Consider the following 20793-nt stretch of genomic DNA (forward strand, 5'->3'; position numbering starts at 1 on the left):
TTTTTGTCACTTTTTAAAAGCCTTTTGTTTTTCAGGCAATTAAACATCTGAGTGCTAAATCTTTATGCCAGGTGGGGAGGCATGTGAGTGGAGGCGAGCTGGTGTGCCCACCCCTCCCCCATGGGCCTTCACACCTTCATTCACGCACACACACTCACACACAGGTCCAGAAGCTTGTATCCCACTCTGGTGCCCTAGGCATCATATTATGCATTCAAATACACACTTCACATCATACCTTCAGAGTTACTAATAGGATTTTATTATTTAAGTGTAAAATCAGTTTCCCCCCTCTTTCCCATTTCTCTGATTTCTAAGGAAAAACGGCACCAGGGAACCCAGGAGGGTGGTGCCATTGGGGTGAACCCTAGCTCCACAGCCCTGCTTGCAGACTCTTCCTCCCTACCCTGGCCGTCCCTCCTCTCCCGTGCCCGAGGGCCTCAGTCGCTCTTCTCCGTGGGTTGAGGCTGGTGCACTGGACAAAGGCTGTCCCTCCACAGGTGGTAGGTGAGGGCTGAAGTCACGGTGAGCCAGGCTAGGTAGGGCAGCAGTAGCAGGGCAGCCAGTTTGTTGATCGGATGCCAGATCAGTGCCGTGCTCACCACCAGCCCATAGAGCAGCAGCAGGTGCAGCAGGGCCTGGGCACAGGGGCCGGGGGTCAGCTGGCTGCCCAAGAACCAGCACCTCCACCTTTCTGCAGTACCCAGCCCAGCCACAAGCTAAGTCCCTGGGGCTCTGTGCACACCATGGAAGTGCAGAGAAGTCTGCCCATCCATTACCTGCCTACACTCAATTGCTCTGCCAAATTATGTGCTTCTAGGGCCAGGTAGTTTCACCCTCTCCCACATTACTTCTGCTACTGATCCCTGTGTGCCTTACCAGACCAGGGTTGTGGACTGTGAAAAAGAGAACCAGGACAGCCCAGCTGATGGTGAGCTGAACAGCATAGAGGCCGAGAGGCAGGGCCAGGGGCCACCCCAAGCCCCCTCCCAGGTCCTTCCACACCAGGTAGGAGGCGTAGCTGTGGAGAGATGGTGGCAAAATCATTCAATGGGAGGTTCCATGGCGAATGGAGGAGGCTCTCTGGCATAAGGACTCTTGGATACCCTTGTGGGCTGAAATGGGGGCGAATGGGTCTAGGCATCATTTAAGGGTCAGGGAGGAAGTTGGTGGGAGGAGCTGGGCACAGCGAGGTTGGGGAGGGGCTGGGGAGACTTAGAGAGGGTGGAAGAAGGGCTAACTGGAACCCCAGGCAGGCATAGAGGGTTTCTTACTTTCTGGAGGACCCACCATAAGAGGCAAGCCAAAGTGCCTGCCTTTGGAGGCCAATATATGGGAGTAATTCAGATACAGGGGACTTGTTCCCACCCCACTGGGTACCAGGGCCATGTGTGAGAAACAAGTACTCACCCCACGACAGAGTAGATGGCTGTCTGTACAAGCAATAAGACTTTGTGGAGTGGGCACCAGGACAGCATCCTCGGGCCCTCACACCAACCAGCCATGTGATCATGAGTGAACAGCCAGACCAGGATGGGCCCCAGGTGGGGCAGGAGCACAAAGATGGCCCCTTGAAGCTGCATTCACCTTGAGGAGGCAAAATCTGGGGAGGCAGAGAACACGCTAGTGATGAGCCTTCCCCTGCGGCTCCTCGTCTGTCTCTGCCTCCTAACCTGACTCATTTCCTGGCCTGAGCCCCTCAGAGGAGGTCTAGTCATGGAGGTCCTTCCTCTCTCTCTGGCCCAGCTCCAGTCCTGTACCTCTGAGCTCTCTCCAGCCCCAGGCCCCACCTTGCCCATCTCCTGGCTTCCATGGACTTCTTTTCTCCACAGCACTCCTCTGGCACTTGGAGGACACTGCCCAGCACTGGTAACCGCTTCTCAGTGAAAGACCTTCCTCTAAGTGCTTCTGACTACTGGAGATAAGGTCCCGGGTGACCAGCTTTTCTGCCTCCCACAGTGGGCAGCACTTAGCCAGGTGTGTAGCTGGCCCTCACTCAGAACTGTTCTACCTAAGCTGATTTACCAACCTGGAAAGATCACAATCTGAAGGCAGGAGCCAGAGATTCCTGGGGGCTCTTTTCTAGTCACAAATACGGCAGCCCATCTGTCCCAGGCTTATCTCACCATACTAGACTGGCACACTCATGGGGCACACCCAGGCTTATCTCCTGCCCAAATTCAAACTTGGCCTGTTGACACTGTGGATTCCTTTATCTGAACCTTTAGCTCTCTTCTACCCCTGGAGCCATGGGGGATGAGCTTCCTGCTCCATCTTTCCATTCCCAGAGTGTCAGGATGTAAGCACAAGCGTTCAGGTTTCCTGTGGCCTGACTTTTCAAGGAAACAACTGCCTGGTCTTTGATTAAAAAGCTGCCATGCTGATTGGCATGTTGCTTTGCATGTCACTTGCATGTGGGACAATGTACAGACCTTCCTACAACCAAGGCCCCTTTTGACACAGAGTTTCATTCTTGTTGCCCAGGCTGGAGGGCAATGGTGCAATCTTGGTTCACTGTAACCTCCACCTCCCAAGTTCAAGTGATTCTCCTGTCTCAGCCACTAGTAGCTGGGATTACAGGCGTGCACCACCAAGCCTGGCTAATTTTGTGTTTTTAGTAGAGATGGGGTTTTGCCATGTTGGTCATGCTGGTCTCGAACTCCTGACCTCAGGTGATCCACCCACTTTGGCCTCCCAAAGTGCTGGGATTACAGGCGTGAGTCACTGTGCCCAGCCCTAATCCATCCTTTTCTGTCAAGGGTCAGGGACACTGGTCCTGGAGGATCTGGGACACAGCTGAGCAGTGTGCCCACCTGTGCATATTTCTACTTGTCTTTCTCTGCTCCTCACTGTCCATTTGCTCATCTTCTGCCTTCCTGTTTTTCTACATTTCTGTACAGTGGTGGAGGCCCCCTCCCTGCCCGTCCTTGCCCCCATCCTCTTTTCTCCTGACACCTGCCTCTCACAGTACCTCCTTGTTCCCAGGCCTGTGCTCCCCTTACCTCTGGCAGCACACCTTCCTGGTGGGGGGCCTGACGACATATGATGTGTGGAAGACAGAGGAGGGTGGGGCTGGGAGGAGGGTGGTGCTGGGAGGAGGGTGGAGTGGTGCTCCCAGCTGGTCTGCCTTTCTCAGATGAGAAGGGTGGTGACACTGGCTGGGAAGTCCAAGTTGCTGTTTCATGGCCCCAAAGAGTTCCTCTCAGGAGGAGCCCGCCTGGCCTACTAGACCCTCCTTGGTGCCTGGCCTCTGGAGGCTACCCCTTGATGGAATGTTTGAGGGTTTGTGGTGAGGGTTTGACACTGAGAGACCTGGCCCTACTGTGACAGCTCAGCCCCCAGTTATAATGCTATTGATGCCTGTGGTCTCTGCATCCCATGAAACAGCTCTGTGGCCATGGGAGTGAGTGGTATGAGCCTTCAAATTTCTCCGGGAGCCTCCTTATAATTGGGATTGTCGCCAGGAGTGGCAAGCACCAGCTTTGGAAGTGAGTTCATAATCCATGAACACAGTCCCTGGTTATAGCCTCCTGGTAGGCATGACCTTCCTGGCTTAGAACCCTAGCTTGACAGATCTTTCACAAACCCCTAGGACTTTATGTCTCAGAGGAGAAGGCAGCTGACAAGTGGAGGTGGGTTGGGAGTCAGGGAGGAGTGACCTGGCACCCTGGCAGAAAGTCCTGCCTCCCAGCCTCCCTAAAGAGGGGTAGGGAAGAGTGTCCCTATCTGTTGGCAAAGTCCAGCCTCCTGTGTGACTCAAACAGAGCTTTGTTAAAGACAAACACCCCTACCCGACTCCCTTCGTTCCCTCTGAAAGTTCTGAGCACCCCTTCCTGGCTTGTCTTTAGGCATGAGGTCTGCTTCCCAGGTTGCCTGCTCTCTACCCATTCCTTTGATACATGTCTGCACTTTGGGGTACTGGGCTCCCATGGGAGGTTTATTCCACCCTCTCACAGGGAAGGAAGCAGAGGGGAGGGGATTGCAGTCAGAGACAAGAGGCTAGAGAATTATTAACTGAGACAAAAGCAGAGGAAGTTACTTATTTTCTATGGGAGATGATAACTACTGGCCTGGGGGTGTTCACCACGCCTCCTCAACTGCAGGAGGCCACACCCTGGTGATAACAGTTACCATCTATTGACCACCCATTCAGTGGTGGGCATTTTACATTTATTAGCTCAATAATGACAATTATTATCTCACACAAGGTAGATATTTTTATCTGCATTTGACAGACAAGGGAATTGAGGCTCAGAGGACTTAAGTAGCTTGCCCAATATTACATAGCCAATGTGTCGCTCACCTGGGCTCCGTGTCGGTCACTTGGATCCAAAATGCATCCTCTTCCCTCTCAACTTCTTCACTCATTCATTCAAGACATCTTTATTGAACACCTTCTATCTATCAGGCTGTACCAGGAGCTGAGGAGACAGCAGAAAACATGGGAAAAGTTCCTCTCCACAAGGAATTTTCATTCTGTGGTGCCATTGCTCCTAGGCAGAGTTTCTAAGAACTCGGAATGGCAAATGGCCCCAAAGTTCAGCCGTCTCCCAAGCGGTAGTGTTTCTGCCAACTTTGGGTGGGGAAAGTAGAAAGCACCTTGTGTAAGGAACAGATATGGGTACATCTCAGGTACACCAGCAACTGGTGAGTCATTTACCCTCTCAGTGCCTCCATTATCTTCTCTGTGCAGGGAGCGGGTGGAACTAGATGCTCTCTAAGCTCCCTGGACCGGTTGCGTTGGCATCAGCTGGGAGCTTCTTTGAGCTGCAGAATCTCAGGCCCCACACTAGACCTACAGAATCAGAGCCTTCATTTTAACAAGATCTCCCAGGTGACTGTGGTGCACATTATAGTTTAAGAAACTCAGATGAAGGTTCCCTCCTCTCCTATCTGCCTTTCTAATTTAATAATAGCCTCTGGCTGGGGACAGCCACTCACCAGCAGAGGGCACTGTAGGGAGGGGTTTCAAGGTGCAGCACCTACACCCAGGTTGTCTCCCTCCCTCTCTCCTTCCTTGCAGACCTAGACTGGCAAGTTCACTGACTTCTGGGATCCTCAGCTACTCCCTTACCTGGGCTGGACTTTGCCAATAGAGAGGGACATTCTCCCTCACCCCTCTTTAGGGCAGCTGGGAGGCAGGACTCTGCCAGGAAATGCCAGGCCACTCCTGCCTGGATTCCCCACCCACCTCCACTTGTCTGCTGGCCTGTCGACTGGGTCTGGCTGATCCGTTTCTCAGAGAAGGAATTGGACCAGCCAACAGCCTCTAAGAGCACCTAGACGGTAAGGTGAGCACCCCCTTGGGGCAGCTGGAGAGGGCATGGGCATTGCGATGGGGTTACCTGGAGCTCCAGGGAGGAGCCAGGCCAGCTCAGCCTGCCTGCTGGAGTGTAGGAACCCTCTGCTGGAGGAGGGGAGGAAAATGGGACTTGGCCAATGGGTATGAGGACCACTGGGATAATCTGTGTCCTACGGAAATGTCTACTATACTAACAAATGCTGTTCATAACTTGTGTTTGGACCATCCATCCCAGTACTTATGTTCTGCAGTAACTGGACATCTATCAGGCATTGGGGAGGCACAGGGAGAACTAGTGAAGTGGAGGAAGGGTTGAGAGTTTTCTTAAAGGGTATGAGCAGAACTTTGCAGCAGGAGTTTGGATCTTTGTGCTGGAGGATGCAACTGCCTAGGGACAGGTGATGGCGGCATTCTAAAGAACTCTTGTTTCAGGGACCCGCTATCCAGGGTGATCTGCGGTAAGGGGCAAGACAAACTGGAGGAGTGGGTAATGAGGAGTCCAGCATGGGGTTGGGAAGCTCCAAGTCACACTTGAATGGCTGCAGTGCTATAGATGCCATTCAACCAGACTCAGGACCTTTCCCCATTCTGGGGCCACAGGGAGGATGGAGTGAGGGCCAGGGCAGCCTGGAAGAGCTGTCAGCCTGGGAGACCTGGGGCTGGCCCAGGAGGAGTTATCCTGCTTCAGGCCAGGTAAAGGAGTGGGCCCCCATGAGAGGCCCAGTGGGGCTTTGGGAGTGGTGCGTGCCAGCTTCTCCAGGGTCAGAGGTTGAACCAGGGGACTCTGCTGCACCACCCAGTGAGGTGCGCCTCACTGGGGATCTGGACTCTGGTCTTTGGTGGCCCCAGGAAGGTTACTGCTGTGTAACCGAGGTGGGGCCCCTCCTTTCATCCCTTTAGCTATTCCATCCCCTGCCACTGGTGCCTTGGTAGGTGGGGATGTGGTGTGATGGGGTGAGTATTACCACAGAACTGAGGATGTACCTTTAGGTCCTTCTATTTGTTTTTACTTCACTTTTGCTTCTTTCTCTTCTAACTTTATTTCTTCTAGAGAAGGAAACGAAGATATTTGGGAAAAAAGAAGGGGTAGAGAGAGAAAGGGGGTGTCTCTGGAAGGGTGTTCATCTTCGCTCCTCCTTCCTGCCTGTCTTCAGCTGTTTAGTAATTCCCTGTCCATCCTCACTGTGGGGAGAAAGCTCGGATTCCTTATCTGTGAAATGGGGATAAAAATAACACCTCACTCCTAAGGCTCCTGTGAGGATGAGATGAGACAAGCCGTGGAGAGAGCTTTAACACAGTGGCACTGAGTAAAGCTCTGCCAGTGTTAGCTATTGTTATTACAGTTGGAATTACAATTATTACTAATGTGAAAGAACCAAAAGGAATGATGGGATATCAAGGGTAGCTTGCTGCTCCAACCCCCTTCTCATCAGCTTTGGGGCACTGCCAATTCACCTGGTTCACCTGTGTGCCCTCTAAGAGGCCTGGTTGAAAAAGGCTAGTGCATTGTCTGTCGTGTTGGCTCTTTAGGCAAAGAGAACAATGCCAATCCCCCGCTTCTTATTCATGCTTTCAGTGAGGACATGGAGGAAACAGGTACTGCCCCAGTCTTCAATCCTGAGGATACAGTGGAGGTTCTGCCCCAGTCTAAGAGGCACTAGGAAGAGGCTTTAGTGTTCATGGTCCTGGGGATGGAAGGAAGAAGGTGGGTCAAGCCTCAGTTCCAGGTGGGTAGCGCGAATGAAGGGCATAGGGAGGACTGGACACTGGAAGCTCTTCCATTGCAGTCTCTAGTGAGTTATCCAGAGGGGCCTCCCAGGGCTCTGAAGGAGGACGTTGTGCCTCACAGAACTCAGCTACCAAGCCAATGAATTCCATTCCTGCAGAAGCTCCTTGAGAGCGGAATAAGACGTCATCTTTGGCAGGATTGAACTTCCCACAGTGTCCGACACACAGCCAGTGCTTAGAAAATGTTCATTTGAGTGGGAAAATCACACATGACAGCACATAATCAAGAATGACTCGGCGTGGTGGGATAGCTATGGAGAGAGATTTTGTGAGCTGGAGGCTGTCAAAGGCTGGTGCGCCAGCGGGAGGCGCTATTGAATGGGAGGGTCCACATAGGGAGAAGAAACAAGTGGGGAGAGCAAGTGAATGGAGAAACAGAAAACAGCATGAGCAAAAGCCAGAGGCTAGAATTAAGCAGGTGTGGGGAGCCTGAGCAGGCTGCAGGGCAGGGGTGTTGGAAATTGTAGGGGCTGGAAGAGGGGAAGTAGGAGGAGGCGGAGGTGGGTTCTGGAGGGCCTCAGGAAGAGCTTCTGGGAAGTCTCACCCTGTGGCCTGGCTGGGTAGCCAGGTGAGCAGGAGGTGAGTGTTTGCTTTTGCCCTGCCTCATTCCAGCTTCACTGTAGGCTCGCATCTTTGTTTTTCATCATCATCTTCTTCTTCTTCTTCTTTTTTTTTTGCTTCCAGTTTTAGCTTTTGTTACTCTTGTATGTCACCTGTCCCTGTGAGCTACCTTCAGGCCTTTCTGGCAGAAGGAGGGGCATAAAGAAACACATACATTTGGACAGTGCTTTCTCATCTACAGATACTTTTCACGTGACCTTATGCCATCCTCACAATTACCCAAAGAGGCACTTTTTCCCCACTTTTAATAGCTTCAGAAAAGAATTACAAAGGTAATACAAACTACATGCTTGATGTGAAAAATTCAAAGTACAGAGAAAAGGATTTTAAAAAATACAAAGTTTTCGTTCACACCTTCCACCTTCTCAGTTTGTCACGACTCATGGGAATAGTTTGGGGGTGTGTCCTTCCAGACCTGCACAGTCTAAGACCAGACTCATTAGTACACATGGCTACTGGGCACTTGAAATACAGCCAGTCCCAGGTGAGCTGTTCTATTCATATAAATTACACATGGATTTCAAAGATTGGGTATGAAAGAAGAGAGTAAAAATATCTCATAATTTTATATTGATTGCCTGTTGAAATAACATTTTGAATATATTGGGTTAAATAAAATGTGTTAATTTCTCCTGTTTCTTCTTTTTAATGTGGCCATCAGGAAATTTAAAATTACATGTGTAGTTCACATTATATTTTTATTGTACACCACTGCTCCAGACCTTTCTCTATACCTTTACATTTACATATATAACCATAAATGCGTATTTATATGCAGTTTTGTTTTTCACACTAATGAGCTCAGAATATTTTATCTCTCTGCGACTTGCTTTTTCCACTTACAGATTTTTTTGTATCAGCATTTGTAGATCAAGGTAGATATTTGGACAGATGAGGAAACTGAGGTACATTAAGCAATATTGAGGCAGGAGGAGGAATTTGATTCCAGGCCAGATGGAAAACTGGCTGAAACAGGGAAGAGGCACCAAAAGCACCTCTCCATAAGACATGCCCACCAGTGCCATGACAGCTTACCACTGCCATGGCAATGCCTGGAAGTTACTGCCCCTTTCCATGGCAGTGACCCAAAGCTACCACCCCTTTTTCTAGAAATTTCTGAATAACCCGCCCCTTATTGCATGTAGTTAAAAGTGGACATAAATATGATGGCAGAAATGCCCCCAAGCTGCTACCCTGGGCACACTACCTAGGGTTAGCCCTGCTCTGCAAGGAGCATACCTCTGCTGCTGCTATACGCTGCCACTTCAGGGAAAGTTGCTGTCTAACACCACTGACTCACCCTTGAATTCTTTCCTAGGTGAAGCCACAAACCCTCCCAGGCTAAGCCCCAGGTTTGGGCCTGTCCTGCCTTACATCAATATGATAAAACTTACCCAGCCACAGTGACCAAGGTGGCATTTGAACTCATGTTCTCTAACTGTAAACCCAAGCTCACTCTGCTTCAGAGCAGTTCACAGAGAGTCAGGGTAGGTTCTCGAGTAAGAGAGACAGGTTAAAAGAATTGGTGTGACTAAAGTTTGCAGGGTGCACTGGAATGAAGACAACTTGCAACTATGTGGAAGTCAAGCCTTGACCTCCACAACTTAAAAGGGCTTACCCTGACACTGACCCCTTCTTCCCCACCAGGCCTTTGGCTTTGGCTGGCACAGGGGTGAAGGAGAGCCAGCAGCCTTGAGTGACCGGGCGAATGTGCCTCCAGGAGAGTTCATTCCAACCCTCCCAGTTCCTACTGCTGGTGGGGGTCCCAGTGGCAAGTATCCTCCTTCTGGCCCAGTGCCTTCGATGGCACTGCCCTAGAAGGCTACTGGGGGCCTGCTGGATGCCGAATGGTCAAGAGGAACCAGTGCCCCAGCCTACCCCTCCACCAGAAAATGAGGTCTCAAGGCAGCACCTGCCAGCCACACTGCCAGAGGTGGCTGCCTTCTATCAGGAGCTGCACACACCCACTCAAGGCCAGACCATGGTCCGCCAGTTGATGCACAAGCTGTTGGTGTTCTCGGCTCGAGAGGTGGATCACCGCGGCGGTTGCCTGATGCTCCAGGATGCAGGCATCTCCTTGCTCATCCCACCAGGTAACAGCTCCTGGCTCTCTTCTCCACATACAGTTGCTCAGACTGTACATTAGGTCACCACATTTGAGGGAGCAATGTTCATAGACACCTTTTACTTCTGATAATTGTTGTAGTGTGAGTATAGTTTTATTGACTTCAGGGATGGACATATTACATATCTTATCTTTTAGGACAACTTCCTGGCAGGTGGAAGTAAAGTACCTTGTTCTAATGAATCAGTATGCTGGGACAATTCTCCAGTAAAGGGAGGCAAGAGCACCATTTGCAAATTCACGCTAGGCACACTATGGGCTAGCAAAAGTCTGGGTGGAAAGGGGAGTGTCTTGCTTAGGGTTACACTACAAGCCAGCTCCACAGTCATCTTACTCTTGTTCATACCACCGCCCTGTGTGCCCTGCTGGGGACGTCTCTCCTGGGCTCCTGCCCCACCTCCTTTCTCTCTGGCCTGGCCTCTTTCAGGGGCAGGGGTGTGCCAGCCTACCAGGCCCATCTCATCTCTCCCTGTCCTCCCCAGGTGCTGTGACTGTGGGCCGCTAGGAGCGGGTGTCTTTGATCCTGGTGTGGGACCTTTCGGACGCCCCATCACTGTCCCGAGCCCAGGGGCTGGTAAGCCCTGTGGTGGCATGTGGCCCCCATGGGGCCTCCTTCCTGAAGCCTTGTACTCTCACATTCAAACACTGTGCCCAGCAGCCCAGCCATGCTCGTACCTACAGCAGCAACACTGCCCTGCTCGATGCCAAGGTATGGAGGCCCCTGGGGCGGCCAGGGGCCCACGCCTCCCTGGATGAGTGTCGCATCCACCTCTCCCACTTCAGGTAGGCACATGCCATTGGCCTGTCTTCCCACACCCATCTCTCTGGGGACTGTCTTTCCTGCCCACTTTCTCTGTCTGCGTTATCTTCAGCTCTCTGTATAGAAGATGGTCTGCAAATCCTTTATCCCCTGGTGACCCTTTCTGGCCCCTCTGTCCTAATGTCTGTAGCAGTTTTTCTCACACTAATCATGTCCAGGACTGCAAATCCCACTGCTGTATCTGTCTGTCTGGAAGTGTCTGACTCAGCCCCATCTCTCCATCTAGAAGGGACCTGTCTTCTCCACCTTGCTCTATGTCTCAAATTATCTCTGTCTACTCTGTGCCTCTTTCAGGACTATCCCCAAACTTAGTGCCAGTTCTGTAAGACTCCATTCCATCTTTGTCCTTCATCTCTTTGTCTTTCTAGAGTCTTAGGTCCTCTGCCTCCCAGCCTCCTTCCCACCCATTGACAGGAGTCGAGCCATGTGCAGGTGCCCTCCCAAGCATGGTCACCCTGAGCCTACTTTCCCTCTTTCCCCTGCCAGCTCTCCTCCCCATTTAGTCACCAGTCACCATGATGTACTCACTTTTCATCCCCCCCACCAGTTCCTCCCTAAGTGCTCCCCTCAAGTGCTCTCCGAACCTCCTTGAAGGCCCCACAGAGGCCCCTCAGGTGGCAGGAGGCTGGTGGCAGTGTGCTGGTGTCTTAGCCTTCCCTGCACATGAGTGCCTGCCAATGGCTCCCTCTGCAGTCTCTACACCTGTGTGATGGAGGCACCTGTGGGGTGCGAAGCCCGCAAATGGCTGCAGCTGGCCATATTCTGCTCACCGCTGGCACCAGGACAGTCCCACCTGCAGCTGCGTATCTACTTCCTCAACAACACGCCCTGTGCCCTGCAGTGGGCACTGACCAACGAGCAGCCCTATGGTGGGCGCCTGCGTGGGCCCTGCCAGCTCTTCGACTTCAGTGGGGCCAGGGGTGACCAGTGCCTGAAGCTCAAGTACATCTCAGAGGGTGAGGGAGGCAGTGGCCTGTGGGACAGGATGATCAGGAGTCCTACAGGAATGAAGGGTTCTGGGCCTCCCCTGGACATCTGGAGATCTGGGGACCCCAAGTCTCTCTCTCTTTTTTTTTTCCCTGGGTAGGAGTTTTGCTCTGTTGCCCAGGCTGGAGTGCAGTGACATGATCTTGGCTCACAGCAACCTCCACCTCCTGGGTTCAAGTTATTCTCCTGCCCCAGTCTCCTGAGTAGCTGCAATTACAGGTGCACACCACCACAGCTGGTTAATTTTTTTGTATTTTTAGTAGAGACGGGGTTTCATCATGTTGTCCAGGCTGTCTCGAACTCCTGACCTCAAGTAATCTGCCCGTCTCGGCCTCCCAAAGTGTTGGGATTACAGGTGTGAGCCACCGCACCAGGCCCCAAGTCTCTTTGTGACCTCTGGGCCAGCAGTAGCCTCATGGAGCCCCCCAGGACTTTGACCACTCTGCTGTCTACTGAGCCCTTGCCACTCACTCCTAGGACAGGGTGATGCCAGGTGGGAGGTGGGAAGGAGAGGGGTTATACCCCACAGAAGCAGGAAGGGATGGAAGGCTTTTACAGTGCAAGGGCCCTCTTGGGGTCCCTGCCCAGGCTCTGGGGATTCCAATCCCCTTGAGACCCTCCTGCCTTTGTTCTGTCCTCATGCCTCCCCACAGCCCCCTTCAATACTTGTGGAAGGCCCCACTCTCTGAGGCCCTCTCCTCTCTGCCTACTTGCCAGGTTGGGAGAATGTGGATGATAGCAGTTGCCAGCTGGTTCCCCATCTCCACATCTGGCATGGAAAGTGCCCATTCCGCTCCTTCTGCTTCCGGAGAAAAGCAGGTAGTCCGGAAGCCCTGTGTGTACCTCCTCCCCCTCTTTTCCCCTCCCGTCTCCTCTTCTCCCCTCCCAGTAACCCTGGAGCTCTGCAGACCCTCATGCAGCCATGCACACAGACCTTCCCTGAAAGGCCAGGAGCCACACAGATCTTTGCAGAGAGAAAAATGGAGTGTTGGACCCCAACTTCTTCAGATTTTCCAAGTCTTACTATAGAGTCCCTTACCTTCTCCTCCTCTTACCCCAGGCTATTTCCTCACTCACTGGCCATGCTCTCACCTTCTCTTTATAGCCAATGAGAATGAGGACTGTTCAGCACTAACCAATGAGATCATTGTCACCATGCACACCTTCCAGGATGTGAGTTGGAGCTGAGGGGCAGAGGAAGGGCAGGGCCTGGGGGGACTCCTAGGCAAAGTGGGCGCAGGGTATGGTGCCCAGTAATTATGGTCTTAATCACATAGGTAAAGACGGCATTTTCCATAGAGACCCCATACCAGCTCTTTGAGGGGCTCAGATCATCTGGGCTCCAAGTTACCCTCATCCCTGACTCTCCTTGTCTATCGGTGGATGAATCCAGCGGGAGGCTAAAAGAACCAAACCCTAGTTTAACCCCTTCTCCCAACTCAGAGAACTGGGGCATCAAGTTTATACGGTTTCTTTCTAGGTTGATTGTCTACATTTGAGAGATGATGTTTTGTATCTTCAGTGTGGGATTTGAGAGATGATGTTTTGTATTTTCAGTATGGGAAGTGACCAGGAAGAGGGTCTTGAGTAGTGGGATGGGAGTTAGGTATCTCTTCTCTCCTGCTGCACCAAGGGAAGATGCGAAGAAATCAGAGTTGAGAGTCTTTGGGGAACCATAGTGGCACCTTATTGGAGGGCAGGCGGATACCCTGTTGTCACTTGGAGAAGAGTCAGGGAAGGTTGGAATGGAGGAAGGGAAATATATGGCTGAGATCAGTGTCTCTGTGGTTGGATGACCTCCCACTGCACCATGGCCCCTCCCAGGATTTCCCCTGGTGGCTCAGGATGCATCCTGTTTGGTCTTCATGTCCCAGTTCCCAAAGAGCTCAGTGGGCAAACATAAGGCTGAAGGTGGGGTTCTGAAGTCAGGGAGACAGCGGGTAGAGGGTGCTGGGTGGAGTGGGGTTGTATCTCCTGGTAAGGTGGCTCTGAGTGACAGACTGAAGGAGAGACATGAGGAATGGAGGTAGGACTCCAGCTTCTTACTCAAGGGGATGCCTTGTGACCCCTAAGTATGTTCCCTGCCCTGTGTTGACTCAGGGCTTGGAGACCAAGTATATGGAAATCCTCAGATTCCAGGCATCAGAGGAAGAATCCTGGGCAGCGCCGCCCCCTGTCTCCCAGCCGCCCCCATGCAATAGGTGAGATGGGGGTTGCTTGGGCTATTGCCTGGGGGATGTTGGGTTCCTACCCTGGCACCCACAGGGTGACTACAGCATTTACGGTGTATATGGGAGAACCAGAGTGGGTCTGTTTGTCCCTTTCTTCCAAGAACACCTTTTTCCCTGCCTCAGGCTGCCCCCAGAGCTCTTTGAGCAGCTACAGATGTTGTTGGAGCCAAACAGCATCACAGGCAATGACTGGCGCAGACTAGCCTCTCACCTGGGGCTCTGTGGCATGAAGATCCGGTAGGAAGAGGGGATGTCTGTGGATGGTAGAGGAGGGTGGGCTGGGGCGGGGGTCCTCAGGACACTCTGGAGACTGGATCACAGGCAAGGGAGTGACTTAAAAGTCAGAGAATGGCTACTCTCCATCCTATTTCCCATAAAAGGGCAGCTCTATTAATCACTGTATCATCAGTACCTAGAATGATGCCTGGTGCATAGTAGGTGCTCAATTAACATTTAACAGTGAATCCATTAACATGGAAGTTATTTGGTACATGTTGAGTGCTTGCCATGCTATGCCCTGAGAAAGAGAAAGACAGATTATAGGATAATGTGTGTAAAGCATGTAGCGGGGTGCCTGACACTTGTTAATTCAATAAATGTTAGCAATAATGGTGACAGTGCAGTCATGATCCCTGTCAAGAAACTCAGAAAGCAGTAGAATACTGAGCTAAGCTCCAGAAACTACACTATGAGTGCAGCAGTCAGGGAAGACTTTATCCAGGTGATGGGGCTAGAGCTGGACCCTGAAAACAGGGTGGATTTTTATTTATTATTATTATTATTATTATTATTAGAGATGGAGTCTTGCTCCGTTGCCCGGCACAATCTTGGCTCACTGCAACCTCCGTCTCCCAGGTTCAAGTAATTCTCCTGCCTCAGCCTCCCAAGTAGCTGGGATTACAGGCATGTGCCACCACGTCCAGCTAATTTTTGTATTTTTAGTAGAGACGGGGTTTCATCAGGTTGGCCAAGCTGGTCTCCAACTACAGGATGGATTTTTAAATCATTCATTTAAGCATTTATCAAGTACCTATTATGCCCTGGAAACTGTACTAAGCACTGTGATACAAGAGGAATGAGGCATGGTCCCAGCGCCTAGGATTGCATACACTAGTAAGGGGTTCAGAGAGCTTGAAAAATAAAGGCAAGTGTTCCTTGTGCCTTCCTGTAAGAATCCAATATTGTATAACACATCGAAGAGAGACAGAAAACAGCTTAAGCAAGAATAATAATGAACTGCGGGCGTTATGACCGGAAGTCTGAACTAAGGGGTGCAGAATGGTCTCTTCCACCTGGGAGGGGGGAACTAGAAAGGGCTTCAGGGAGGAAGTGATGGAGAAGAGGAGATCAGCCATTCTGTTTTGGGGAGCAGCAGAGGTGGCTGTGGGTGTAGTGTTTGCAAGGCGAGAAAGGGAGAGGTCTGAGCTAAGGAGGTTCAGGATGGGAGAAAGGAGAGAAAGCATCAAGGCCAGGTGCTGGATGAGCTGGAAAGGCTCATGGAGCATGGACTGGTTAGGAGGTGAGAGACTCTGGAAGGTTTTTGTGGACGAGAGGTTCGTGATAAAAAGCCATGGTTTATGGCAACTGTTTCCTGAGCAGGATATTGTGGCCTAGAGAGAGGGAGGAAGGAGGGAGTTAGGAGGCTAGGGGGAGACCAGGGCAGTATTTGGAGTGGGGGAGGTAGAGAAGGCAATTACAGCACATCAGAGCTGGAGCAAACTTAGAGGTCCTCTTATCTAAGCCCTCAGTTTAATGAGAGGAAACTGAAGCCTAGAGAAGAGTAGGGCGCAGAGAGTTAGCCTCCAGGCGAGGACAATTCCAAGTTTCAAGGGCCTGGGGCTTCCCACCCCCTGTCCCCTGAAAGGCAAGCAAGAGCAGGACGAGGACAAAAGCTACAGGGTCGGGGAGGGATGGACCTCGTGCTGCGCAGCCGAGGGAACCTGCAGCAGGGAAGGAGCCCCTCCCTGCTCCTTCCCCCTTCTCCTCCCCTGCCTTGGGCCAGGTTCCTGTCCTGTCAGCGCAGCCCCGCAGCGGCCATCCTGGAGTTGTTTGAGGAGCAGAACGGCAGCCTGCAGGAGCTGCACTACCTCATGACTGTCATGGAGCGGCTAGACTGCGCCTCCGCCATCCAGAACTACCTGAGCGGGACACACGGCGGCAGCCCAGGCCCCGAGCGCGGGGGCGCCCGGTATAACCAGGGCCTGGAGCTGGACGAGAAGCTCTGAGCGCCCAGCGGGCAGGGCTGGAGGAGGTGTGGGGGCGAGAGGGGTTGTTCCCCCACGCCTATGAGGGACACAGCAGCTGTTCCTGGCTGTGCCCACCACCCTTCCCAGAACCCTCGGACGGTGCCCGGGGCTGCACGCGAGGCCAGAGCGTCCTCGCCAGCCTCCCAGCAGCAGGCGCGCCCTTCCGGACGCGATCTGTCCCGCGTACGGGTCCCCTCCTGGCCGGCAGAGGGCGCAGGAGCCCAGGAGATGGCCTCAGCGTGGCCCGGCTGCCGAAAATGAGCAGGGGACGGCCACGGTCCCCGCGTGCACTTTAGGGGCGGGCGGTCAGGCCCCAAGTATTCACTGAGCGCTCATGAAGACCAGACATTGGGCTGGTGTCATGAAGAATACTGGAATATAGGAGGCAGGGACTGGAGCCCTGACAAGCACACAGTTCTTTTGCAGGAGTCAAGATGTTCTCATAGCAGCCAGGGGCAAACTCGAAAACAGCCCTGACCTGTGGTTAGAGGATGTGTGTGTGGCTTTAGGAGCTGAGAGGGGAAGAGCTGAGTGCGGGCTGGAGCAGCGAGAATGCTTCACGGAGGATATTGGGGAGAGAGGATTTGGCTTGCTGAGTGGTTTGTAGATCTTTAGGTGCGGGTGGGGGAAGAGGGTGGCTGGACTTAAGGTAGGAGCCGAGAGTGGGCATGGGAGCCCAGCCCCATGGGTGTGAGGCCTGGGTAGGACGAGGTTTCCCGGCTAGGCACGCCTGGCTGTCTGCCTCTGCCCCTACTAACTTCCTTTGTCTCTTTATCCTCCTGCTCAGGTCTTGTCTTCCCCTCTCTCTGCCATTTTCTCTATCAGAAAACATTAAAGCTGAGTAGAAACTTCAAGATGATCATTCTGGCCCAACGCTTTTATCTCTTTATCTCCAACGGTGTGCGTTTTAAGTCTCTCTGACTTGGTTTTTCTGTCCCTATCTCCCACAGTTGTTCCGTCTCTGCACCTGTGTTTCTGTTTCTCTCTCTCTTAGATCTTTTTGTTTCTGCCTAGTCTCTGTGCCTTGTCTTTGTTTCTTTCTCTGTCTGAAACCCTCCCTCTTTTCCCTTCAGGCATATGTCTCTAAACCAATGTTATGTGTCAAAGACTGTTGAAAGAGACAGGGCTACTCTAGGAGTGGATGGGTAGGGATATTTTCCCCATGGATTAAGATCCAGTTTAGGGTCAGGAAATAAAGGATAGGGATGAAAGAGCACCCTATTCAGTCAGCAGATACTTATGCAGTGCCTACTATGTGTTAGATACTGTATACAAAAGACATGAATGGGCTGGGTCCTGAACAGAGAATAAAGGGTTTGACTCCATTCTGGAAATTCTTTTGTTTGCAAACAGGTGTTGTTAATTTGTTCAAAGGCAGGCAAACAATCTCTGGCAACACAATTTTCTTCTGTATTTAATTAAAAAATATTAAAGCTTTTTTTCTATGATGAATGATAAAATATGAAAATTGCCTTTCTTTGTTACTAACTGTATTTTGCTCAGATTGGCAAATTTGGACGTGAGTATGAATGATTTTATTTGGTAAAATTGTACCTATGGGGATGGGTTGGAGGGAAGCATTTTGTAGACTGTGCTTCCAGTATGAAAATTATCTGGGTCCCGCATGGTAAGTCAGGGAGGTTCCCTTCTTTTCTGTTAGATGCAAGCCTTCAGAAGCAGGCCCTTGCATCCCTTCCCTGTTCCCCCAGTGCCACCCGTCCTCTCCTACCCTTCTCATCTGTCCTCCTTACCCCACCGGGGACTGCCAGTCATGCCAGATTAGTGCCTCGGCCTTTTCCCCCTTCACTTAGCTCAGGATTGAACTGTGCAGTAGCCTGGCACTGTTTCACCAAAGACATCATTGTGTTCCTTCCAACCCTGGAAAAAATCATTTTAAGAGTTTCACGTCTCCTGGAGTTGCAAATAGAAGCCACAGAGATTCCTGTGATGGGAATAGAATGCTTTCTGGCCCCAACTCCAATTTCTTAAAATGGGTTTCCAGTGCTGGCAAAGGGAGGCTTGGAAATCCTGGGGTAGTTGCAGGCTGAGTGATTCCTATAAGGCAGACCCTTCCTTTCTCACATCAAATGCAGTTGGCATGTTATGTATTGGCACCGAATGCTGAGACATGGTGTGCCCCACTGGGTATCAGGAGACTTAACATTTAGCCCTGACTCATACTAACTAGAACAGCTCTTCTTCTGGGCTTTAAACTCTTCCTTGGAATGAAGCTATCGTGTTAAAACCTGTCCCAGGGCCTTTGGTTTCATAGACTTATGCAGAGGTGGCACACTGGTCACCCAAGGAACGTTCACTTGGGGATTTTTTTTTTTTTTTCTTTTTAAGTTGTCTTCAAATAGAACAATTGATCACTGCTTGTGGCCTTACTTCCACCCCTTTTCCTGATAAAGAGTTGCCTAAATCACCTGCCTAAACACCACATTTGTGACTTCTGCTCTTTCACATGTTGCAGAGGCCCATGTCTGCACTTCCTCCTGCTGGATTTGGAGTCTGGGGAAAGGGGTTGGGGAAATGAAAGGGTAAGGTTGGGCCTAGGTCTGTGGGGTTGGAGCCTCTAGCGCTCAAAGCAAATATGTGTCCTCGGCATCCCCTTTGACCACTGAGCAATATTTATGCTAATGTTCAGATCTGTGCTAACAGAAATTCAATGAAAGCCACATATATAATTTTACATTTTCTAGTAGTCACATCGAAAATTGTAAATAGAAACAGGTGAAGTCAACTTTAATAAGTTTTGTTTAACCTAATATATTCAGAATATTATTTCCCCATGTAGTCAACATAACATTAATAGTATATTTTACATTCTTTTTTATATTAAGTATTTGGAATCTGGGGTATACTTTGCAATTACAGCACATCTCAATTTGTATGCTAATTTTTCATTGGAAAGATTTCATCTGTATTCAGCTTTTATACAATTTATAACTAAAACGTACATTTACATACACAAATTAAACAGGCCAAAAGTTTTCCAAAAATGGAATTAGGTATCAGTTTTTAAATTTTGGTTCACTGAGATAAAATAAAAATTCAGTGCCTCAATTGCACTAGCCACATTTCAGTTGTTTAGTGGCCGTGTGTGGCTAGTGGGTACTGTTAATGGACAGCACAGATCTGGGTTAGGAATCCAGCTGGGTATAACTTTATAGCGTACTTGACCGTTCACTTATTTGTTAATTCATCAAACATTTGCTGAATACCTACTCTCTGCTAAGCCCTGCACAAATTGTTGGTGATAAAAATCCAATGAAGAAGAGCATTCTTGTTTTGTAGGAGCTCCTGGGAAGCTGGGAGTCAGAAGGAAGGACACTTTCCTCCCATCCTTCTTTGTACCTGACTCAAGAAGGTAATGGGAGATGAGGTTCAGGCCTATACTCTGTGTTGCAGAAATGACTCACACTGCAGCCTGCTGTAGAGGCAGTAGATTCAGGGTCAGTGTTCCTGGCTTACCTAGTACATCAAGTGGGTTGTTGGTTGATGACAATAGGATTCACTCTGGCTAGTTGAGGCAGATGGGATTTATTAAAGGAAACTGAAAGACAAACAATCATTTGGAGGGTGGAGAAATAGATTTGGGGTAAAGTTTCCAGGAACAATGCCCTAAACTGTACTGTAGGACTAGATCATGGAGGGAAACTGGTATTACTTTGGCTGCTGCTACTGAGCACTGGACACCAGGAACTTGACTTTATTACAGCCACTCCTGCTACCACCACTGATGCTATCTCTGAGTCAGGAACCAGACTTCACCACCACTTTTTTTTTTTTTTTTTTGAGACGGAGTCTTGCTCCGTTGCCCAGGCTGGAGTGCAGTGGCACAATCTTGGCTCACTGCAACCTCCGTCTCCCAGGTTCAAGTAATTCTCCTGCCTCAGCCTCCCAAGTAGCTGGGATTACAGGCATGTGCCACCACGTCCAGCTAATTTTTGTATTTTTAGTAGAGACGGGGTTTCATCAGGTTGGCCAAGCTGGTCTCCAACTACAGGATGGATTTTTAAATCATTCATTTAAGCATTTATCAAGTACCTATTATGCCCTGGAAACTGTACTAAGCACTGTGATACAAGAGGAATGAGGCATGGTCCCAGCGCCTAGGATTGCATACACTAGTAAGGGGTTCAGAGAGCTTGAAAAATAAAGGCAAGTGTTCCTTGTGCCTTCCTGTAAGAATCCAATATTGTATAACACATCGAAGAGAGACAGAAAACAGCTTAAGCAAGAATAATAATGAACTGCGGGCGTTATGACCGGAAGTCTGAACTAAGGGGTGCAGAATGGTCTCTTCCACCTGGGAGGGGGGAACTAGAAAGGGCTTCAGGGAGGAAGTGATGGAGAAGAGGAGATCAGCCATTCTGTTTTGGGGAGCAGCAGAGGTGGCTGTGGGTGTAGTGTTTGCAAGGCGAGAAAGGGAGAGGTCTGAGCTAAGGAGGTTCAGGATGGGAGAAAGGAGAGAAAGCATCAAGGCCAGGTGCTGGATGAGCTGGAAAGGCTCATGGAGCATGGACTGGTTAGGAGGTGAGAGACTCTGGAAGGTTTTTGTGGACGAGAGGTTCGTGATAAAAAGCCATGGTTTATGGCAACTGTTTCCTGAGCAGGATATTGTGGCCTAGAGAGAGGGAGGAAGGAGGGAGTTAGGAGGCTAGGGGGAG

General features: G+C 50.7%; 2 protein-coding genes across 3 annotated transcripts; one reads left to right on the top strand and one right to left on the bottom strand.

Moving 5' to 3' along the window:
- Positions 1–239: 239 nt before the first annotated feature.
- TSPO2 (translocator protein 2) lies at positions 240–2377 on the bottom strand. Of its 2 annotated transcripts, none has more exons than XM_011944168.1 (4): positions 1791–2377; positions 1411–1603; positions 880–1021; positions 240–638 (listed from the first exon to the last, which is right to left on the bottom strand). In XM_011944168.1, the coding sequence occupies exons 2-4, from the start codon at positions 1581–1583 to the stop codon at positions 441–443; spliced, it is 513 nt and encodes a 170-aa protein (XP_011799558.1). In that variant the 5' UTR covers positions 1584–1603; positions 1791–2377; the 3' UTR covers positions 240–440. The 2 variants fall into 2 exon arrangements, with proteins under 2 accessions (XP_011799558.1, XP_011799565.1); XM_011944175.1 differs by having other exon boundaries at positions 1761–1851.
- Positions 2378–5248: 2871 nt separating this feature from the next.
- On the top strand, positions 5249–17574 carry UNC5CL (unc-5 homolog C (C. elegans)-like). The gene is given in 9 exon segments (XM_011944163.1): positions 5249–5286; positions 9359–9804; positions 10319–10619; positions 11350–11612; positions 12361–12462; positions 12749–12816; positions 13744–13844; positions 13998–14111; positions 15877–17574. Coding segments are annotated over 8 exon segments (1557 nt in total). The 5' UTR covers positions 5249–5286; positions 9359–9419; the 3' UTR covers positions 16100–17574.
- The last annotated feature ends 3219 nt before the right edge of the window (positions 17575–20793 follow it).

This window comes from Colobus angolensis, unplaced genomic scaffold (genome assembly GCF_000951035.1).
Source record: "Colobus angolensis palliatus isolate OR3802 unplaced genomic scaffold, Cang.pa_1.0 Scaffold105, whole genome shotgun sequence".
NCBI classification, from domain to species: Eukaryota; Metazoa; Chordata; class Mammalia; order Primates; family Cercopithecidae; genus Colobus; species Colobus angolensis.